We start from the raw sequence: 24,334 nt of genomic DNA on the forward strand, positions 1-24,334 counted from the left end.
GTTAGAGGTCACTACAGAGCCAAGACCCTTTAGCTTACAGCTCCTCAGAGCTGCAGTGCAGAGCTCCCTGCCTGGGTGTTGCCATCTGCTTTCCCACCAGGCCACAGAAGGCGTGTTGCCGTCCTGCACTTCCATTAATCATTTAGTTTGCCCTGAATTTGACAGTTCATTACTTCATTTCTCACCTTCACTTTGGTCAGGAGAAGGGGGTTTTAATAGTCAAGTTTCCAATTCTCTGTACAATTCTGGACAAATCATTTCAGTTCTGTGACCCCTGTACATTATTTCTGGGATGATGGGATTAGAACAGACCTCTCATCAGCTTTAAAACTAAGTGATTAAAAGCCAATACAATATTGTAAAGTAATTAGCCTCCAATTAAAATAAATAAATTTATAATAAAAAAAACTAAGTGCTTCTAAAATAGTCATTTAATTTCTGACTCTTCCACCTATTTTTCTTGCGTGAACATGAAACTTGTGTGACCAGCCATAATCAAGCAATTCAGTTATTTAATTTTAAGTTTATTTTTTCCATTTTAACACTTACCTTCAAAACCTTGAAGAGAAATTATTTACTTCTCGATAATTTTTTTTAATTCTGAATCAGCATACATTATTCTAAGGATTTTTTAAAAATTCACCTGCCCAGGATCTATTGGAGATGGAAATGGGAAATGAGGTAGTAGGATGAATTTTGGCAAGTGTACCACTTTTTAAAAATCTCCAAAGGATATTCTGATGTGCACCCCTGGGGAAGAAGCACTGCTTCCTGGCATTCCATCTAGCGTCAGTAGCATCCCTCTGGATCCCTGAGCATCCAGAGAACATTTTGTTGTAAGGCCCCATCACCCTCTAAGTTCACAAGAACTTGAGGCCAAAGGATTGCATTTAGGGTTGGATGTTAAACATTCCCATTGATTGATCATTGATTTTTATTAGAGATAAATGATCAAAATTTTCAAAGCAGATTTTTATATTACTAATAGAATGAGAATTTGTAGAAATCTTACATTTAAATTCCTAAACTACTCAGTTTACACACCTGAATTTTTTTCCTGATGAAAGACCTAAAGTCAGAAACTTGAACTTAGTAATGGCAGATGGAACTGTATTGATGCTAGTGAGAGGCCTCACCTTACTGCCATGTACAGATTTCTCTATGAGCAGCCCCTGAAAGATGAGACTTACTTGAGCCTAAGTCCCAGGCCACATGGCTCTACTACGGGGCTGCTTAGTTCAAGTAAATGCAGTTTCCTGGTGTTGCATTAATAATCCTCATGCTCTGTAAATTTAGATTCTACCCATTTCTTTACATAGCTCTTTTTCAACTAACTTAATTTTGAAACTGAATATAGATGGCACTTTTAAAATAAGAATAATTATGCTTACACAGTGGAATTAATCTGCTTTATGGTATCAATATTTGTGAAAGAAAGGTAGATACTATCAGTTCGTTCTGTTATTCATTTATTCATTATAGGAATATTTAACAGTCTTCTACTATTTACCAAATGCAACTCTAGGATGCAAGGCAACAGCAATTAACAAAACAGACAAAAAATTCTACTGTGATAGCCTGTAGCTTTTACAGAGGAGAGAGGAGGTGTGAGAAGAGTTAACCAAGTCCTAAGAGGTTTGTTACTTACTTGAGCCACACTGTGAAACCGTAATTAATCTGATCTATTACATTTCCCTGGGTTGGGATCAAACCTGTGTCTCCCACATTGTAGGCAGATGCTTCACCGTTATCTAAGCCACCAGGGAAGTCTAAATACATTTCAAGATGAACTTTTTATATTGTGAATTTTTTGTTTTTTCACATGTGAGTAATTTTTCTAATCAACTTAGTTAAGATGATTTTATACCAAGTATGGATTCACTCTAAAATTTAGATTAAGATGAGATTTTAATTAGTTATAATTTTACCATTGACCCATTTATACCAAAAAAAAAGAGAAAAAAAAGATATGCGCAAGAAGCTACCTTGCAAATTTTCTTAAAGCATGTTAATAACTTACTTTAAAAAAAAAAAAAAAAACCTGGAACATTAATTAACTTGCACTGTCAGTTCAGTTCAATCGTTCAGCCGTGTCCTACTCTTTGCAACCCCACAGACTGCAGCACGCCAGGCTTCCCTATCCATTACCAACTCCCAGAGCTTGTTCAAACTCATATTCATTGAGTCGGTGATGCCATCCAACCATCTCATCCTCTGTCGTCCCCTTCTCCTCCTGCCTTCAGTCTTTCCCGGCATCAGGGTCTTTTCCAGTGAGTCAGTTCTTTGCATCAGGTGGCCAAAGTATTGGAGCTTCAGCTTTAGCATCAGTCCTTCCAATGATTATTCAAGACTTATTTCCCTTAGGATTGACTGGTTTAATCTTGCAGTCCAAGGGACTCTCAACAATCTTCTCCAGCATCACAGTTCAATAGCATCAATTCTTAGGTGCTCAGCTTTCTTTATGGTCCAACTCTCACATCCGTACATGACTACTGGAAAAACCATAGCTTTGACTAGATAGACCTTTCTCAGCAAAGTAATGACGTGGTCTGACAAAACATGGTCCACTGGAAAAGGGAATGGCAAACCACTTCAGTATTCTTGTCTTAAGAACCCCATGAACAGTATGAAAAGGCTTGCACTGTAGCTGGCTCATAAAAGATTGATCAGATTATTTATCAGGAGAATTGATAGCTGCTGTTTAATAAATAAGTCTCACTTCTGAAAAGCAAAATTTAAATCATTTTTGAGCAAAATCAAAGGCTTTAAAAATTTTTTCTAATTTAGAAGGTTTTAAAAAATGTTTAAGCTAAAAATGCCTTTTATAAAAAAATTAGAGCAAAACATGTGTTTCCTGGTACTTATTTCACCATTTCTTCCTCTGAAGGTGCTAAGTTTAATGAACGTGAAGGAAAAGCAAGAGGCTTTGTCCTCTTTGAACAAATGACAAGTGCAGGACAGAAAAGGTCAAGGATATTGAGAAGGTCCAGTGAACTTTATTTAGAAAGTCTAAATGTTAAATATTAACTTTTCTGCTTTCATCCTGCTATCAGTTTCCCTTCATCATTGAGCCTTGAGTGTAATTTTCTGCCCTGTTCTAATCTCCTCTTGAAGTACCTGATGGTGGAAAGAATAGACTTTTACCATTTCAGAATTCAAGCACAGCACTCCTAAGACCAAAACATTAAAGTTTGTTAGACTTAAACTTTTAAAAATTATGTATTAATAATATAGTTTCATAATAGTGTGCCAAATTGTTATAAATTTTTCTACAGTTGATTCACATGCCCATCCCTTTTCTAGGAAGAAGCATAATAGGAAATACTCACCTATAAAAGTAAAGGGGGCTACAGGTTTCAGAGAGATTGGTCCCTGTCCACTAAACTGAGTCCCTCCTGTTTCTGAACTCACCTGCCATTGCTCGGTTTCAGAGCAGATAGCTCCTACCCCACACCTGCACATGGCACAGAGTTGTGCCCTCACAGTTACAGATTTTACATGGATAAATATCAAAACAGGTGTTATTTTTTCATGTCTTTTCTTTTTAGTCACATCAGTGTTTCAGGGTAAATCAGATTGTGGCATCACAGACATGTTTTTCTGTGGTGCTGGATTCTTTGTTCAGTTTTTAAAGATTAGACCATGTTAAAAACCTTTGTAGTACTGATTAAGGCAGAATTTGGTTTTGGACCTTTGAAATTTATTCATGTATGTTTTATTTTTTGTTTGTTTTTAATTTTGTTAGTACAGTTAATTTATAGTGTTGTGTTAGTTTCGGGTATACAGCACAATGATTCAGATATATAGATATGTAGATACTCATTTTCAGTTTCTTTTGCCTTATAGGTTATTACAAAATATTGAGTAGATTTCCCTGTGCTATACAATAGGTCTTTGTTGTCTATGTTATATGTAGCAGTGTGTATATCAGAGAAGGCAATGGCAACCCACTCCAGTACTCTTGCCTGGAAACTCGAGCCTGGTAGGCTGCAGTCTGTGGGGTCTGGAAAGTCAGACACGACTGAACGACTTCACTTTCACTTTTCACTTTCCTGCATTGGAGAAGGAAATGGCAACCCACTCCAGTGTTCTTGCCTGGAGAATCCCAGGGATGGGGGAGCCTGGTGGGCTGCCATCTATGGGTTCACACAGAGTCAGACACAACTGAAGTGACTTAGCAGCAGCAGTGTGTATATGTTAATCCCAAATTCCTAATTTATCCATCCTTCCAGCATCCCCTTTGGTAACCATGAGTTTGTTTTATGTATATTTTAGATATAGTATACCTAAATAACACAAGTATTATTAGATATATATATATATATATGCTTGTGTTAAGTCGCTTCGGTCATGTCCGACTCTGCGACCCTATGGACTGTAGCTCACCAGACTTCTCTGTTCATGGGAATTCTCCAGGCAAGAATACTGGAGTGGGTTGCCATGCACTCCTCCAGGGGATCTTCCTGACACAGGGATCAAACTCGTGTCCTCGTGTCTCCTGTGGTTCATGCAATGCAAGTGGATTCTTTACCACTGAGCCACCAGAGAAACCTATATGTATATGTGTATATACACACACACACATTTACACACATTTTTATTTGCTAACTCACACTTATATATCACAGCACACTGTATTATCTATCATAACAAAACTTTTTCACAGCCCCATTAAACCTTTGTAGATATTTTAATGACTAAATATACTTTCATCATATACATAGGCCATAATTACCTATTATAGTAATTTGTTTATTTAGAATGATTTTATTTGGAACATATTATAAATAAAAATATGATGAGCACATTTTCCAAATAGTTTCCTCGTATCTGATTTCTTTCCCCTAAGATCATATTGCTAGAATAGTTCAGTGGGTGCCACAGAGATAAATTTAAAGAAAGTGTTAATTATTAATGCCCTTAAGAAAAGAAGAAAATGGGTTGCATTATGAGATATAATGTGATTTTTATTTAAAAAAAAACCTTTTTTTCTTATAATTTAGCATTTAACTTATGACCAAATATACAGGGTAGTGGTAAGCACAGGCCCTGAGGCCTGGCTCTCTGGGTTATAACTGTGTCTCTGCCACTTCCTCACTGGACAGACAACTCAAAGTATGCCTCAGTTTCCTCAGCTGTGAAATGGTAATAATTATAGTCCCTGCCTCTTTGAGTTGTTGTAAGAATTAAATGGGTTAATTTATGTAAATCTCTTAGAACCATGCTAGCAGAGTGTCACTAAATATTTATAACACTAACAGCAATAGCATCTAAGAATATTTCTTAATTTTACATTTTCAAAGGTTTTTCTTCTGTTTCTATTTCCCTGGCATCTCAAATACTAACATATTTCAAATTACTTCTTAATTAGATTCTTTCATACCTGCAAGTACATGCACAGAATGCGCCTTCCTAAAGATTCCTAGAATTGTTAGTGTTTGAGTTGTACACATAAATCACGCGACATATGCCTAGATCCTTATCTCAAACAGCCAAAGGCAGAATGCTTAGCAAAATGTTTTTCATAGATGTTTGGAGGGCTTTAATAGTTTTCACCTTCAAGTACAAAAGTTATCACAAAGATCACTAAAATAAAGGAGCAAAAGTAGTGTGAATTCGTGGATATCTTCAATGGAAAAAGAAAGCTGTCTACCCTAGTCAGTATCCCAAACCCTTGGCCATTTTTCTGCTGTAGTCACGTGCTCTGAAACTGCAGGTGGGTCTCTTCAAAGGCATTCACTCTGTTTATTACAATAAGATATTTATTTTTATTGCAGTAAATCTGTGCCCCACAGGGCTTGCCTGAATCTCATGGAAAGTGAAAGTGATGATCACTCAGTCATGTCTGACTCTTTGCAACCCCATGGACAATACAGTCCATGGAATTCTCCAGGCCAGAATACTGGAGTAGATAGCCTTTCCCTTCTCCAGGGCATCTTCCCAGCTCAGGGATCAAAGCCAGGTCTCCCACATTGCAGGCAGATTCTTTACCAGCTGAGCCACAAGGGAAGTCCAGAACCTCACTGAGTCACTAGCAATTCTTGGGTAGATAAGGCAGGGCTGTGTGACCTCCTGACCCATTCTTGCTAAGTTCAGAGCTGATCTTGGCCCGTTATATGTTAACATGCCAATGACAAAAAGGGAGGACACAACCAGAAGAAAAGCATAGAGAAATGGCCTCCATATAGATTTTCTTCTTCCTGTTCGCTCTGAAGCAGGGTTCCTCAAAGTCAGCTGTACTGATGGTTTGGAGCAGATAACTTTTTCATGGCAGGCTGTCCTGTGCACTGTAGAATGTTTAGTCACATCTCTGGCTTCTACTCACTAGTTTGCAATGTCACACACCCTTGCCCCTGTCATGTAGTTGCTGGTATCTGAATCCTAGTATGGCCTTCAGTTCTGTTCAGTTCAGTCGCTCAGTTATATCTGACTCTTTGCTACCCCATGAACCGCAGCACGCCAGGCCTCCCTGTCCATCACCAACCCCCGGAGTCCACTCAAACCCATGTCCATCGAGTTGGTGATGCCATCCAACCATCTCATCCTCTGTCGTCCCCTTCTCCTCTTGCCCTCAACCTTTCCCAGCATCAGGGTCTTTTCAAAAGAGTCAGCTCTTTGCATCACGTGGGTAAAGTATTGAAGTTTCAGCTTCAACATAAGTCCTTCCAATGAACACCCAGGACTGATCTCCTTTAGCATGGACTGGTTGGATCTCCTTGCAGTTCAAGGGACTCTCAAGAGTCTTCTCCAACACCACAGTTCAAAAGCATCAATTCTTCGGCGCTCAGTTTTCTTCACAATCCAACTCTCACATCCATACATGACCACTGGAAAAACCATAGCCTTGACTAGATGGACCTTTGTTGACAGACTAACGTCTCTGCTTTTTAATATGCTGTCTAGGTTGGTCATAACTTTCCTTCCAAGGAGTAAGCATCTTATAATTTCATGGCTGCAATCACCATCTGCAGTGATTTTGGAGCCCCAAAAAATAAAGTCTGCCACTGTTTCTACTGTTTCCCCATCTATTTGCCATGAAGTGATGGGACCAGATGCCATGATCTTCATTTTCTGAATGTTGAGCTTTAAGCCAACTTTTCACTCTCCTCCTTCACTTTCATCAAGGCTCTTTACTTCTTCTTCACTTTCTGCCATAAGGATGGTGTCATCTGCATATCTGAGGTGACTGATATTTCTCCCGACAATCTTGATTCCAGCTTTTCCTTCCTCCAGCCCGGTGTCTCTCATGATGTACTCTGCATTTAAGTTGAATAAGCAGGGTGACAATAAAGAGCCTTGCTGCTGCTGCTAATTCACTCAGTCATGTCCGACTCTGTGCGACTCCATAGATGGCAGCACACCAGGCTTCCCAGTCCCTGGGATTCTTCAGACAAGAACACTGGAATGGGTTGCCATTTCCTTCTCCAGCGCATGAAAGTGAAAAGTGAACGTGAAGTCGCTCAGTCGTGTCCAACTCCTAGCAACCCCATGGACTGCAGCCTACCAGGCTTCTCCGTCCATGGGATTTTCCAGGCAAGAGTACTGGAGTGGGTTGCCATTGCCTTCTCCATATACAGCCTTGATGTACGCCTTTTCCTATTTGGAACCAGTCTGTTGTTCCATGTCCAGTTCTAACTTTTCCTTCCTGACATGCATACAGGTTTCTCAAGAGGCAGGTCAGGTAATCTGGTATTCCCATCTCTTTCAGAATTTTCCACAGTATATTGTGATCCACACAGTCAAAGGCTTTGACATAGTCAATAAAGCAGAAATAGATGTTTTTCTGGAACTCTCTTGCTTTTTTGATGATCCAGCAGATGTTGGCAATTTGATCTCTTGTTCCTCTGCCTTTTCTAAAACCACCTTGAACATCTGGAAGTTCATGGTTCACGTATTGCTGAAGCCTGCCTTGGAGAATTTTAAGCATTATTTTACTAGCGTGTGAGATGAGTGCAATTGTGCGGTAGTTTGAGCATTCTTTGACATTGCCTTTCTTTGAGATTGGAATGAAAACTGACCTTTTCCAGTCCTGTGGCCGCTGCTGAGTTTTCCAAATGTGCTGGCATATTGAGTGCAGCACTTTCACAGCGTCATCTTTCAGGATTTGAAATAGCTCAACTGGAATTCCATCACCTCCACTAGCTTTGTTCGTAGTGATGCTTCCTAAGGCCCACTTGGCTTCACATTCTAGGATGTCTGGCTCTAGGTGAGTGATCACACCATCGTGATTATCTGGGTTGTGAAAATCTTTTTTGTACAGTTCTTCTGTGTATTCTTGCCACCTCTTCTTAATATCTTCTGCTTCTGTTAGGTCCCTACCATTTCTTTCCTTTACTGAGCCCATCTTTGCATGAAATGTTCCCTTGGTATCTCTAATTTTCTTGAAGAGGTCTCTCGTCTTTCCCATTCTATTGTTTTCTTCTATTTCTTTGCATTGATCGCTGAGCAAGGCTTTCTTATCTCTCCTTGCTATTCTTTGGAACTCTGCATTCAAATGGGTATATCTTTCCTTTTCTCATTTGCTTGTTGCTTCCCTTCTTTTCACAGCTATTTGCAAAGCCTCCTCAGACAGCCATTTTGCTTTTTTGCATTTCTTTTTCTTGGGGATGTTCTTGATTCCTATCTCTTGTACAATGTCAGAAACCTCCATCCATAGTTCATCAGGCACTCTGTCTATCAGATCTAGTCCCTTAATTCTATTTCTCATTTCCACTGTATAGTCATTAGGGATTTGACTTAGGTCATACCTGAATGGTCTAGTGGTTTTCTCCACTTTCTTCAATTTCAGTCTGAATTTGGCAATAAGGAGTTCATGATCCAAGCCACAGTCAGCTCCTGGTCTGGTTTTTGCTGACTGTATAGAGCTTCTCCATCTTTGGCTGCAAAGAATATAATCAGTCTGATTTCAGTGTTGACCATCTGGTGATGTACATGTGTAGAGTCTTCTCTTGTGTTGTTGGAAGAGGATGTTTGCTATGACCAGTGTGTTCTCTTGGCAGAACTCTGTTAGCCTTTGCCCTGCTTCATTCTGTACTCCCAGGCCAAATTTGCCTGTTACTCCAGGTGTTTCTTGACTTCCTACTTTGCATTCCAGTCCCCTGTAATGAAAAGGACATCTTTTTTGGGTGTTAGTTCTAGAAGGTCTGTAGGTCTTCATAGAACTGTTCAACTTCAGCTTCTTCGGCTTTTATGGTCAGGGCGTAGACTTGGATTACCGTGATATTGAAAGGTTTGCTTTGGAAACAGAGATCATTCTGTCATTTTTGAGACTGCATCCAAGTACTGCATTTTGGACTCTTTTGTTGACCATGATGGCTATTCCATTTCTTCTAAGGGATTCCTGCCCACAGTAGTAGATATAATGGTCATCTGAGTTAAATTCACCCATTCCAGTCCATTTTAGTTCACTGATTCCTAGAATATCAATGTTCACTCTTGCCATCTCCTGTTTGACCACTTCCAATTTGCCTTGATTCATGGACCTGACATTCCAGGTTCCTATGCAGTATTGCTCTTTAAAGCATCGAACCCTACTTCTGTCACCAGTCACATCCACAACTGGGTATTGTTTTTGCTTTGGCACCATCCCTTCATTCTTTCTGGAGTTATTTCTCCACTGATCTCCAGTAGCATATTGGGCACCTCCCGATCTGGGGAGTTCATCTTTCAGTGTCCTATCTTTTTGCCTTTTCATGCTGTTCATTATGGAGGCTATTTTAATGTGAACTGGCAAAATTGAATAAGCTGCATGTTACCTTTTTGTACCTTAGAATATTTTTTTTGCATAAATTGTTGAATCAAATTTAGAACCCAAATTTTCACCAAACCTACATTCATTTCAATATTGAGAGAAAATATACTACTTTTTCAGTGTTTTTTCATTGATATTTCATGTTTATTCTTATGAAAAGTCACATGAAAAATGAGCCCCTGTATGAAAAATATAATCACATGTATTTACATTTTTCATATTCTTTTGCTGTTTACCTGAGTATTTCTCTTGGAAGTACATATTGTTGGCTAATACAGCTATGAGCTATAGTTAGTTCATAACTTCTTAGAATTTTTCTTTGATTTTCATGAACTTATGTATATTCTGTAGAGAAATGCAACTGAAGAGTTGATTGATAATCATCAGATTTGGGCAGATTTTACATAACAACTATACTAGTAAAGCCTAGCTTTTACTTAGTGTTTATTTTGTGTTAAATGTAACTCTTTGCTAAATTAGTTTCATGTAATCCTCATAGTAGTATGAATGTACTAAATATTTATGTTCATAATTTTCCCCGTGTAATTTTTTAAACATTAAGCCTAATATTTAATTTTTTATTGGAGTATAATTGTTTTGCAATGTTGTGCTAGTTTCTGTTGTACAACAACATGAATCAGCTATATGGACACATATATTCCCTCCCTCCCTCCCTCCCACCCCTATCTCACCGCTCTAGGTCATCAAATCTCTGAGCTGAACTCCCTGTGCTATACAGCAGGTTCCCACTAGGTATCTATTTTGCACATGGTAGTGTATATATCGGAGAAGGCAATGGCACCCCACTCCAGTACTGTTGCCCGGAAAATCCCATGGATGGAGGAGCCTGGTAGGCTGCAGTCCATGGGGTCGCTAAGAGTCAGACACGATTGAGCAACTTCACTTTCACTTTTCACTTTCATGCATTGGAGAAGGAAATGGCAACCCACTCTAGTGTTCTTGCCTGGAGAATCCCATGGATGGAGAAGCCTGGTAGGCTGCAGTCCATGGGGTCGAACGGAGTTGGACACGACTGAAGCGACTTAGTAGTAGCAGCAGCAGCAGCAGCAGTAGTAGTAGTAGTAGTCAGATCAGATCAGTTGCTCAGTCGTGTCCGACTCTTTACGACCCCATGAATCGCAGCACGCGAGGCCTCCCTGTCCATCACCAACTCCCGGAGTTCACTGAGACTCACGTCCATCAAGTCAGCAATGCCATCCAGCCATCTCATCCTCTGTCGTCCCCTTCTCCTCCTGCCCCCAATCCCTCCCGGCATCAGAGTCTTTTCCAATGAATCAACTCTTCGCGTGAGGTGGCCAAAGTACTGGAGTTTCAGCTTTAGCATCATTCCTTCCAAAGAAATCCCAGGGCTGATTACCTTCAGAATGGACTAGTGGTGTATATATATGTCAGTGGTACTCTCTTGTTACTCTTTTTAATTGTCTGTTATCCTATCCTCTTGTTCACTCAGTGTCTTGGGAATATCTTGTAGTTGAGTGTCTGACAGTAAGTGTTTATTAATGGGTTTAAAACTTTGCTAGAGTTTTTGCTAAAAATGTTGTTTTTAGTCACTAAGTCATGTCCCACTCTTTTGTGACCCCATGAACTGCCTGCCAGGCTCCTTTTTCCATGGGATTTCCCAGGCAAGAATACTAGAGTGGGTTGCCATTTCCTTCTCCATGGCATCTTCCCAACTCAGGGACCAAACTTGTGTCTCCTGCATTGGCAGGAGGAGTCTTTACCATTGAGCCATCAAGGAAGCCCAATAAAAATGTTACAAATAATATAAAGAAGAAGGGGAAATCTGGTTAAGACCACGTGACCTAGAAACTCGAGATGACTAAGATTATGCTATTAGATGACATGCAATGAAGTATAGAGTGTGTGGTGATGAGTTAACAGAAATTCAGAATTGGGAAAGGTTATTTAGACCTGACAGTAGTAGTTAGTGAAGCTCTGTGGTCAGTGTATTCTTATCTCAACTTCATAGGAAGTTAAGATTTGATTTGGTTGGTGATTGGTCAGTGATCAGCAGATGACATTCTAGGTGAAAGGACAAGGAAGAGACAGTCCTCAAGGTGAGAAAAAGCTTCCAGAGTAACAAATACAATTGATCCAAGTTTTTGAAAATTTCCTGCGATTCTGACATGATTTTTACACATTTTTAGGAAAAGAATATTGATCATATTCTCATATTTTCTGACTTAAAATAAGACAATGTGAGAGTATTTCTGGGGTTGGAGAGACCTCAGGTATAAACGGTCTGTACTCTGAGTATTCATTTGGCATTTGTGTTGTCCGTGATTCCAGAGATAGAAGAAAAGTAAAAATATGTTATTTTTTGCATTTATTTCCTTAATTCAAAATGTATTACACCATGCTTTGCCCTACAAAAGATTACAATGGAAACTTGCAATCTGGTGTGTATTTTGCTTCTTGGTAGTGAATATTTCTGCATAACTATCCCACACTGGAATTCTTTATTTCACTGGTTCTCATACTCATTTTCTTCTGCTTCTTTCTAGCTATTTATTCTATTCTTCTAGGTTGCTGTCTTATATACTCTCATAATCTCTCATTACATAGAATAGTTATTTCTAAGGAGGCATTAGGCCTGGGGAAAATTGGTTTGAGAGTCCAGGAGAGGTGTGTGGATCATATATGGTTTGAAAGTTCCCCTCAGAAATATTGGTATCACCCCTTTACTGTACCCTTTGCTATAAAAGAATTTTTATACACATTTTTATTTCTATATCTCAGTTGATATTTTTCTGGAGTATGATTAATAGATTATTAATGAATTCAAATAAACTGTCTTCAGTGTCTTAACTGGAAGGTTTTTTAAAACTCCTTTCTCTCTCTTTTTCTAATTTTGTGTTTTAGATCCGCAAATCCAGTAGTGAGGGATCTATTTGGACCCACAGGGTACCACACCCAGAGCTGTCTGAGGGCGTTCCTCAGGTCAGCCTGCAGCTAAGTCGGAGAAAATCCTGCTGGGATGACACGAGTTCAGCAGAGGATGCTAATGCTACCAAGTTGCTGTCCAGGTTAGCATGTTTCTTTTGTTTACATGTCGTGTATCGCCATCTGTGCTAAGGTACAAGGCCCTCATCTGTAGGTGTGTTTACACATATCTACCACCAGGGTCATCAGGATACAGATCAGTGAAACTGTTTAAAATTTACCATAACTTTTGAAAATGTTCTGATCTTATCACAGAAGCATTCCTGGTTTGTTATATTTTGTTTTCTGGATTAAAACAGATTATTTAGTCAGTCAGTCTATGCTAGCCTCACATTAAATGTTGGAAGAGTTCTTTTTTGGATGCCTTTCATAATATGTTCAGTGGCCAATATTATCTGCAGTGGGGATTTTACAGTTGTTACTAGAACCAACTCTCACTAACACATTGTTAATATTGCCTTTTAAGCATTAGATTGCATGTTAAACCTAAAAGCAAACTTCATTGATATACTTGAGGAAAAAGGCATATAATTTTCTTAAAATAGGTAAAATGGGGTCTGAATCTTTTTTACTCCTAACATATAGAATTTTTCCTTTTAAAAGTTTTTCATCTTTTTTTTGTAACTTACAACCTATTTCTATAATTTAAAAAAATCATTACAATAAATTTCATTAAAAATAAAATTTAAATCCTTTCTATGTCTTTGTAGTAACAGAATAGATAGTGTGCCACTTTTTATTTCAAAAATGAACTTATGGAACTGTTTTCATTTGCAGTTGCTTTCTAGAACAAGTTTTTATTTAGTTCATAAATTTGAACCAGGAAGAAATAGTGTGTGTGTGTGTTTTGTACACATACACAGCTTTCTCTAAATATTTTCTTAGGGAAGTTTCCATTTTTCTCCTTAACAATTTATTGGTTGATTCGGTCTTAACCACAAGGTGTGGCATTGTGTATTAAATATATTGCATGCCCTTATTCTCTAAGTACAGTATTCATTTTGATTTTCCAACTTTTTTCCAAAGATTTGTCAAGAAGCATTTCATCAGGGCTTTTCATAGTATTGATTTATTTTTTAGTTGCTCCTACTAAAGAAAAAAAAAAAAGGCAATTCAGCAAAATCTATTTTTGTCAGTCCTATCTGATAAGCTTGATTGACTTTACAAAGCAGTGAATAAAGTCATTCTGTTTGCACTTACTAAAATCATTGCAACATATTTATACATAACAGTTTGATTTTCAACAAAATTACAGTATCAATTTTAACAACAAAGATAACACTAAGAAAGAACCTTTGGCACTGAAATGCCACTTCCTCCAGAATGAGGAAGTGTCCTGTGATTTTTCAACAATAAGTTTGATTTCTAGAGCTTTAAGAGTTGGTTTTTGGCTAACAGTGTGTTCTTGATAACTTGAAATTTTTAGAGTTTAGACCTTGTTCAGTAGTTTTTCCCAGGTTGGCTGACTTTGATCATTTTTCTTCTTAGTTTCAAATCTTAAACATTTGCTTCTTGAGATATAACAGAAGTATGAATTTTTATCAGCAAGAGTTCATTATTTTTCTACTCTTCAGATAGTGGCAGTAAAAATAAAAGCATAAGGAAGTAACACACTTTAAAATGTGATGTTTTGAGAGTTCAGAGAGGAGTTCACTATCATTTATTGCAATTGACTGACTTCTATCTTGAAAAATTATTTATGTATATGAATAACATTTTTCTGTATTTCTGTAATAGTCTAAAACTGGCTTTGAGGATGTTCAGTTCAGATGCTCAGTTGTGTCTGACTCTTTGCAACCCCATGGACTGCAGCATGCCAGGCCTCCCTATCCATCACCAGTTCCCGGAGTTTACTCAAACTCGTATCTGTTGAGTTGGTGATGCCATCCAACCATCTCATCCTCTGTTGACCCCTCTCCTCCTGCCTTCAATCTTTCCCAGCATCCGGGTCTTTTCAGATGAGTCAGTTCTTCGCACCAAGTGGCCAAAGTATTGGATCTTCAGCATCAGTCCTTCCAGTGAATATTCACGACTGATTTCCTTTAGGATGGACTGGTTGGATCTTCTTGCAGTCCAGGGGACTCGCAAGAGTCTTCTCGAACACAACAGTTCAAATCCTACAAAAAAACAATGACTTTTCTAGTGTTCATAGAATCTTTCTCTCAGAATGGCATGAGAAAAGCTTAGGAATAAACTATCTTTTGATTTTGTTAGAGCTCAGTGGAGCTGTTTTATACTGACTTCCCAGCCAAAGACAGAGGTGCTTAGTGATAGGTTCACTTCATTCAGTAAAGACATTTAGCTAGTCCATTTATATCTTCTAAAACTGACAGCAGCAATTCCTAAAATATTGTCAAAAATTCTTTTTTTTTTTTTTGTAATCCAGATGCTTGCATTACCAAAATTCACAGTAGTCTGAAAGGCATAACCTCTATTCTGACATGCCAACTCTGAAAGAATAAATGTCATCATTCTCCATGTTGTAAGTACAGTGCTTAAATTTGGCAGGTCAGAGACACACACAGAAATGAGGATGTTGTTGGACAGGTGCATCCCTTAAGCAAGTCTGGAACATTCCAGTTCTTCTCCCTACATGGTAGTAATCTTATTTTGCTCCTTTTAAAAATATCAAGAACAGTACTTGTTTTGTCATTTACACAAGAACTAAACTCTAAGTATTAACTTGTATGTTAGTAAGCAGGCTGTTTAAAAATTCTTTTGGAAGAGAAAGTCACACATCCATCCTAAAAAGAGAAAGGAAAAATACACAGTATATGTAAAGTTTAAGATGTTAAAATGATTTAACATTTCAGGGATAGCAATATTATCTATTTCAACATGTGACATAGATAAATGATCATTTTTCATGTTTCTAACACTGTACTATATTATTTTCAGAATTTAATTTTAGAACTTAAGAGGATTAATATTTTTAGTCTTTTATATGTTTAACAATATTTATTATAATGTTTTATTTGAAAGGTTATGCATTTCCTTGAATGTGTGATGTTTCTTAAAGGCCAAAAAAAATTTCTAGTTTTGTTCTGTAAAGTCAAAGTGTAGAGTCAAAAAACTGTATGTATGTTGTACGATTCCCTTTATATGAGATGGCCAGAAAAGGCAAATTTATAGAAACAGAGGTAGATTTGTGATTGTCTGGAAGCCAGGAGGGGACTGTGAATGTATAGGAGAGTAGTTATACATGCCTGCTGCTGCTGCTGCTAAGTCGCGTCAGTCATGTCCGACTCTGTGTGACTCCATAGACGGCAGCCCACCAGACTTCTCTGTCCCTGGGATTCTCCAGGCAAGAACAATGGAGTGGGTTGCCATTTCCTTCTCCAGTGCATGAAAGTGAAAAGTGAAAGTGAAGTCGCTCAGTCGTGTTTGACTCTTCGCGATCCCATGGACTGTAGCCTACTAGGCTCCTCCGTCCATGGGATTCTCCAGGCAAGAGCACTGGAGTGGGGTGCCATTAGAGGAGCCTTATTTAAGGCAGAGAAAACGTTCTGAAACTCTTTTAGGGTGATAGCTACACCACTTGGTAAAATTACTAAAAATCATTAAACTGTGTACTTGAAAAGGTAGATTTTATGATATGTAAATACACCTCGGTAACATTGTTTTGAAAAATACAAATACAAAAAAATATTGGAGTGAGGAGAAGTGGATATGTTTTAACAAGAAATGAAACACATGAAAAGATGCTGAATGTTGCTCATTTTTAGAGAAATACAAATCAAAACTACCATGAGGTATCATTGCACCCTGGTCAGAAGGGCCATCATGAAAAAGTCCACGAACAATCAATGCTGAAGAGGCTGTGGAGAAAAGGGAACCCTCTAACACTGTTGGTCGGAATGCAAATTGATACAGCCACTATGGAGAACAGTGTGGAGATTCCTTAAAAAACTAGGAGTAAAACTGCCATATGATCCAGCAATCCCACTACTGGGCATATACCCGAGGAAACCATAATTGAAATGGCCTGGCTTTAATTCTGCTTCACTGAAATCCCAGAGGCAATTCTTTCAGCCCAGGAACCCAACAGAAGAATGTGTTTACCTGCCAAAACCAATCTATAAAGACCAGAAGATGTGTTTGCTCCTTCAAATGCACAGATACCAATACATGGCTACACAAATCATGGAGAATCAGACAAACATGATATCACAAAAGGAAACTAGTAAAGCCCCAATAACCAAACCAAGTAAATGGAAATAGACAAGTTTTCTAAAAAGAATTTTTTAAAATTATGTTTTAAAAGCTTATTGAGATGCAAGAGAACATTGATAGACAACTAAAGAAAATTTAAAAAACAGTACTTAATAGATCAAGGAGTATAATAGAGAAATAGAAACCATGAAAGGAGTCAAACAGAAATCCTAGAGCTGAAGACTACAATGACAGAACCAAAAATTTGATAGAGTTTCAACAGTGCAGACTTAATTGTGAAGAATAAAGAATCAGCCAACTTGAAAATAGGTTATTTAGCTTTAGTTGTAGGAACAAAAAAAAAAGAATGCAAAAGAGTGACAAAATCATTCAAGACCTAGAGAACACCATTAAAGAAATGAATATACACGACTTAGAAGTCCAAACAGGAGAAAGAGAAAGAAAGAAGAAATCTTATTTTAAAAATAATGGCTGAAAAATTTCTGAATCTTAAAAAGGATATGGATATCCAGATGAAGCTAAAAGAACCCAGAACAAGGTTACTTTGGAACATGTTATACAAATTGTCAGAAGTCAAGGGCCAAAAGAGACTCTTGAAAGGAGTATGACAGAAAACAACTCACCACATACAAAGCAACCCCAGAAGGCTGTAAGTGGATTTTTTGGCATGACCCTTGTAGGCCAGGAGCAAATAGGATGATATATTTTTCTTGTGAAAGAAAAATTTGCCAACCAGGACAGTCTGACAAAACTGTCCTTCAGAAAAAGGGTTAAAATATTCAGTTAGAAGATAAGTAAGCTCTGGGCATCTAATGCTCTGCTTGATGATAGTTAACAGTACTGTGTTGTATACTTGAAATTTGCTAAGAGAGTCAATCTTAATTGGTCTCACCAGAAAAACTAAACTGTAGCCGTGAGATGATGGATATGTTAATTTGCCTGTTTGTGGTAATCAGCTTACAATGTATACCATCAGGGCCAGATCACACTTATATACCTTAAAGATATACAATTTGTATTTGTCAATTATACCTCGGTAATGTTAGAAAAAATTACATAGCATACATGTAATATTTTGGTCTGCGTTACAGTTTTGTCAGGTGACCCTGTAAAAATATTTCAGGTCTGAAAAGTAACCTTGGATGAAGAAGCCATGATTCTTAAAAGGTTGTTCATTTAACAGGTATTTATTGAGTGAGGTGAATTATTGAAGATCACATAGTTAGTTGACAGGCTGAGATTAATATATGTCTTCTGATTGTTTTCTAGTCATTTCCCACCTACCTTCTACCCTGATTTACTTCACCTTTCATGTCTTTATACTTCTCTCTTCAACCTGATTGTGACTTTCTGAATTAGAGGGACTGAGTCTTACTAGGTTTTGTTTTGTTTTTTGTTTTGTTTTTTTTTTTTTTTTGCATTCATGATAGTACCTACTAGTCATACACTTAGCCGATCCTGCCATAGTCATTATTCTTGTAATATTATTATAGGTGCTCAATTTGAATTTAAATTCTACTATCTTTATCTTGACTGACTTAAACGTCTCTGAGATTGAGGTCTGATTCTAAAATGGTAGAATTTTATGTGTCAGTTCTCTTTCCTATGGTCCTTGGAAAGTGTTCTTCGGGAAACGTTCCCAAGGGAACCCTGTACTGCCCACGCTTGAAGATGCCACAGAATTCCAGACAGCTGTACTCTCTCATCATCCTCACTAACTTTCTGTGCTGTCTTCCCATGGGATGGGTCTCTGGCCCTGATGGTGCATTTCTATCAGTGATGTGCTGCTTATTTGTGTAGGAGAAGTTCATTGTTTTATGAGGCTCATTACCTCTGTGTGCAGCTCTCCACCCTTGTGGCAGAAATTGTGTCTTGTAATGTTTGCTAGATGATTCTTCATATTTTAGTCACATTACAATAGTAGATCTCATAAGATTCAGATGTCTAATGATTAATAATTAATCAGTATTCAATAATATTCGCTGTACCCATTGTCCTTCAAGATAGCTTATCTATTAATCCTGGCAGTTAGCTATGACTTTCTTCATTTCTGAAGTCCAGCCAGCCCCAGAAAGCAGCCATAATTATCCTGTGTTTGTACTTCATAAAGGGCACTCCAGTTACTTCCTGAACGTCTTATCTGTTCCCTGGAATGCTTCACTCTCTGCTACTTGGAAAAAATGTTTGCAAATTTTTAACTGACAAGTAAGGCTGAAATAAAATTAGGATTCTTAGCTACAAGATTCATAAGCATATCATGTACAGTGTAATTTGAAAAACTACCAAATATAAATGTGCTGCTGACTCTGCAAGGTTTCCTGCGATAAGTCCCGTATGAGGAAAGGAAAGTCTAAAAACCACTTTGTGAAAAGCATAGTGGTAAGCCTAACCACACAGTTGACTTACAGAGTTACTATTTTTTGAAGTGTTCAGACTCCTTGGCCTTCATAACAAAGATTTATAGGAAAGTAGGTTTGAAATGTCCCCAAGGCCCCAGGCTGTATTAGATAAAAATATCTAACTCTATTTCTAAAGATAGTTCCCTAATCTATTCTTTACCACCACTAGCTCCCATAATAAATATTCCAGGGTCATCTTAGATAAACTCTCTCATATACATTGAATAACTATTAAACATATTTCTAGTATTTTTAATCACCTTTTTCCCTATAATTTAAAATCAAAGTCTCTAATACTTCTCTAGTTATTTTGATGATTAAAAACAGCAATTTATCTATTCACCAAGTCTGCCACTCAATACAGTTGCTCTATTCAAGTTTTTGCATTTCACTAGAATGCAAATTTCAATTTGAATTTTTTTTTTTTTACTAAACTCTATTTATAGTATGAGTGGTTGGTGAAAGGGAAGGTAAATAATGCTAAAGAAATTTATTATGATGTTTGCAGATCATTCCCAGTAGCATGTAAATTACCAGAGTATATCAGGACTGCTGTGGTGTTCGTTGAAATTATTTTAGTAATTCTAAGTCTACAAGCTTTTATTGGGCACATTCTTTGTACTGCACATTTTGTGCTGGGCCCTGAGAAGTCAAAGAGAACTAGGGAACAGTCTCTAACGTTCAGGGGTCTCCTAGTCCATTAAGTGAGGCAACTTATATGTGGTTAACAATGGTATGAAATGCAGAAGGTTTAAAAGTGACATAATAGATATGTTATAAAAGCAAAGAGGACTTCTCACTGAATAAATGTCAAGTCATTCAAGGCCTTTAGAAACCCGGCTCATCCAATCTTTTTGACTTACTCTTTAACAGTTCTTTATTCTACTAAACCCAGGTTACATTCCAACCACATTAACCATATATCCCAGTGGTTCCACACATCTGTATCTTTCTTGATGTGTTCTCTTTATCTGGAGTGTCCTTATTCCACTTTGTCAGTGGTCAATTTTCATCTCCTCTAGGAAGCTCCCATTAACTCTTGCCATTTCGTATAAGTAGAATCACAGAATACATGCCCTTCTGGATCTACCTTCTTTCACTTATCATATGCTTTAGAGGTTCATTCATATGAATGAAATATCAGTATGTCATTCCTTATGACTTAAATAATATCCCATTGTATTAATGTGTACACCACATTTTTAATTCATCAGTTGATGGACATTGGGATTGCTTTTACTTTGGGGCTATTACAGATAATGCTAGTATGAATATTTGTGTGCAAGTCTTTCTCTGGACATATTTTCTGTTCTCTTGAGTATATGCCTAGGGATGGAATTTCTGGATCATATGGTAAGTCTGTTTGATTTCTTGAAGAACTGATAAGCTGTTTCTCAAAGTGACTGCTTCATTTTGCATTCCCATTGGCAATGTATGATGTTTCCAGTTTCTTCACATCCTTACCAACGCCTGTAATTGTCTTTTTATTGTAATCATTCTGATGGGTGTGGAACGGTCTCTCATTGTGGTTTTGATTTGTGTTTCCCTAATGACTAATGATGTTGAGCACTTTTTCATGTGTTTATTAGCCATTTGTATATCTTCTTTGGAGAAATGTCCATTCAAATTCCTTGTCCATTTTTTAAAAATTGGGTTATTTGTCATTTTATTGTTGAGTTGGAAAAATTCTTTATATGTTCTGAATACTAACCTTTATCAGATACATGATTTTCAAATATTTTCTCATTCTGTGGGTTGTGTTTTCACTTTTTTGATAGTATCATTTGAAGAACAAAAGTCTTTATGTCTTTATTGTCCAGTTAATCTGTTTCTTTCTTTTGTTATGATTTTGATGTCCTATCCAAGAAACCGTTGCCTAATGCAAAAACAAAGATTTACATCTATGATTTATTCCAAGAGTTTTATAGTTTTGCTTTTATATTTATATATTTCGTTCCTTTTGAGTTAATTTTTAGATACGGTGTGAAGCACAGGTCCGGTTTCATTATTTCACATGTGGATATTCATTTGCCCCCACCACCATTTGTTGAAAAGATTATTCCCTTCCCATTAAATTGTCTTTTTGGTTTCTTGGTCAAGCATCTAAGTCTGATGTTAGAATAACAAAAACAAAGCTAAACATAGTAGCTCTTTTCTCACCACATTTGTTTTCTGAAAACATGAATTTCGCTTTAGTAGAGAAATAAGCATGGCTTAGATTTATAAAATGTTATAGCACAATCCAAAGATTTTGTCCTATTTCACACAGCAATTAAGAAAGACTTATCTCCTGCCTCCCCAATCTACCAGTGTATTCATAGCTGTACCCTTACACTCTGCCTTCTCTTCTTTCTCAGTGGGTGAACTGAACTTGCACCTCTCTGGGGTCAACCCTGTGCTGGTACTCTGAACCCCATTCTCTCTCACTCACTCAAGGACTAAGTTAGAATAATCACTTCCTTTCTCTATGACATCAATTTCGCCTTTCCAGAGTTTTCCCATCAGCATAGAAGCATTTTATAATAGCTCTCAGTATTTTTTAATCCTCCCTAGGAACAATATCCCTCTTCATTTTTAGAGCTCTGGTAAAGGATTATATGTACTTGCTGTCTCCATAGCCTTTGCTCCCATTTCTTTCTTCAACCCACACACCACTGAAATTGTGCTTGTCAGGAACACCAACAATCTCCATCTTGCCAAATCCAAAGGTCAGTCTACTGTTTTCATTTTACTCTTCTCTTAGCAGGATTTGACCGAACTAATGACTGTTTTGAAGCACTTTCTTCACTTTGCTTCTGCAATACTACACTGTCCTGATTTTCCTCTGATCTTATTAGACACCCTTTATTAGTCCTGTTTGCAAAATCTGTCTTTTCCAGACCTCTCAAAGTTGGAACATGGAAAGGCTCAGTCCTATGACCTCTTCTCAAGCTATGCTTATCATGGGTATGTTCATCCAGGTCCACAGTTTTGAATACCACGTTCAGGCCTATGACCTCCAAAATTATACTTCCAGCTCCAACCTCTCAGTATAATTATATTCCAAAGTATTATATCCATTTGATAGGAAAAGCTACTTAACCTTGGGGTACCCCCCAATGCAAAGCAAAAATGTGGAACCCTCTGTTAAAAAAATGAGAATTTTAAGATGGCAGCAGCAGAGCATAAAACAGATATGGGGCTTTGTGTGCATTGTCCATGGGAAACTGCATATTTCATATTCCCATGATGTCAGCCCTGCCTATTGGCTACCTGATAAATGTTCTTGGATATTGAATGAGCGTATTACACTCAATCTATATAAAGCAAAACTCCTCATTTACACTTCTGCCTAAAAAAAGACAATCTCATTTCTACCCAGGTTTTCCCCCATCTTAATAGTTTGTACCATTCACCGAGCTGTGATCAGTCACTTCAGTTGTGTCCATGTCTTTACGATCCCATGAACTATAGCCCACCAGGCTCCTCTGACCATGGGATTTTCCAAGCAAGAATACTGGATTGGGTTGCTGTTTCTTTTTCTGGGCGATCTTCCCAAGCCAGGGATCAAACCTGTGTCTCTTTTGTCTCCTGCATTGTCAGGCAGGCTCTTTACCCCTAGCACCACCTGGGAAGCCCCACTAAATGCATGGTAGACTTTAAAATTATTGTTTAACCGGTAAGTTGTATCCAAATCTTTGTGAACCTATGGACTATAGCCTGCTGGGTTCCTCTGTCCATGGGATTATCCAGGCAAGAACAGTGAAGTAGGTTGCCATTTCCTTCTCCAATTCACCCAGTTACTGAGGCCAAAAATTTGTTATTCCTCTATTTTTCTCAACTGATTCATCAGCAAGTTCTGTTGGCTCTCCCTTTGAGGTATATGCTCAAATATCTGGCATCTAAATTTTCAGTCTCAAATCATCATCTCACAGATAATTTTTCATTACAAAGAGAAAACATTCTTTTATAGTGGAAAAATCTATGAAATCACTACTTGAATCAAATGATTAAACTTGTCATTGTGGATAGGAATATAAGAAGCATAAAAATATTTTTGAGGAGTAGAAATGTTATAGAAATATTTTACTGGTTATTAAATGTAATGTAATAAAATAGTACATACTGCATAATCCTTATCTTTTATTGTAAAATATACATAAAATTTACCATTTCATCCATTTTTATGTACATAGTTTGCTGGCATTAAATACTTTGCATTGTCCCATCTTTATGTAATTATATAAATTATATCTAAATAGAGAAAAATGAAAGGACATAGAATCATATTAAATAATGCTTATGTAAGTAATGGGATTGTGTTTGACTTTTATATTCTTTTTTCTCTGTATTTTCTAAATTTTCTCTGTGAGTATAGATTATATAATTTGCAACAAGAAATAATGTCTGTTATATTTTAAATAAAGGATGACAAATGTTTCAAGAGAGATATAGATTGTTAGATATAAACTGTTAGATTTTAGAGAAATCATATAGAGCTACAACTGAACTGACTTTGGACTTAACAATTATGGCTTCACTCATTTAAGAGGATAAAATCCCTTGGGTGGTGGAATTCGAAAGAGCAGTGATGAGAAGCCCAAACAGGCTGAGTTTTATCTGGATGAGTGGATATGGGTTCAGAAGGGGGATTCCAGGCTAAGAGAAATGCCTGAACAGGAACAAATGGACAGCAGAGCACATCTGTGACCATGTGCAGTTCAGCCAACCTGGACCTGCCATTCATGTGAAGGAGAGGGTAATAATATATGTGGATATGGAGAAGCAGAAGGGCCCTGCTGTATGTGTGAATCAGTTCAGTTCATTCACGCAGTCGTGTCCAACTCTTTGCAACCCTGTGGACTGCAGAACGCCAGGCTTCCCTGTCCATCACCAACTCCCAGAGCTTGCTCAAACTCATGTCCATTGAGGCAGTGATGCCATCCAACTATCTCATCCTTGTCATACCCTTTTCCTCCTGCCTTCAATCTTTTCAAGCATCGGGATCTTTTCCAATGAGTCAGTTCTTTGCATCAGGTGGCCAAAGTATTGGAGTTTCAGCTTCAGC

The 24,334-nt window shown here is 37.6% G+C and overlaps 1 protein-coding gene across 9 annotated transcripts in view; it reads left to right on the forward strand.

Annotated features, from left to right (window-relative positions):
* The window catches only part of FAM13A (family with sequence similarity 13 member A), a 337,331-nt gene that overhangs the window by 198,785 nt on the left and 114,212 nt on the right, over positions 1-24,334 (forward strand). For all 9 annotated transcript variants that reach the window (XM_070790892.1, XM_070790889.1, XM_070790891.1 and 6 more), the window contains one exon: positions 12,635-12,798. In XM_070790892.1, coding sequence (XP_070646993.1) covers positions 12,635-12,798 — 164 coding nt within the window. The remainder of the gene's footprint in view (positions 1-12,634; positions 12,799-24,334) is intronic.

Source organism: Bos indicus, chromosome 6, assembly GCF_029378745.1.
Source record: "Bos indicus isolate NIAB-ARS_2022 breed Sahiwal x Tharparkar chromosome 6, NIAB-ARS_B.indTharparkar_mat_pri_1.0, whole genome shotgun sequence".
Taxonomy (NCBI): domain Eukaryota; kingdom Metazoa; phylum Chordata; class Mammalia; order Artiodactyla; family Bovidae; genus Bos; species Bos indicus.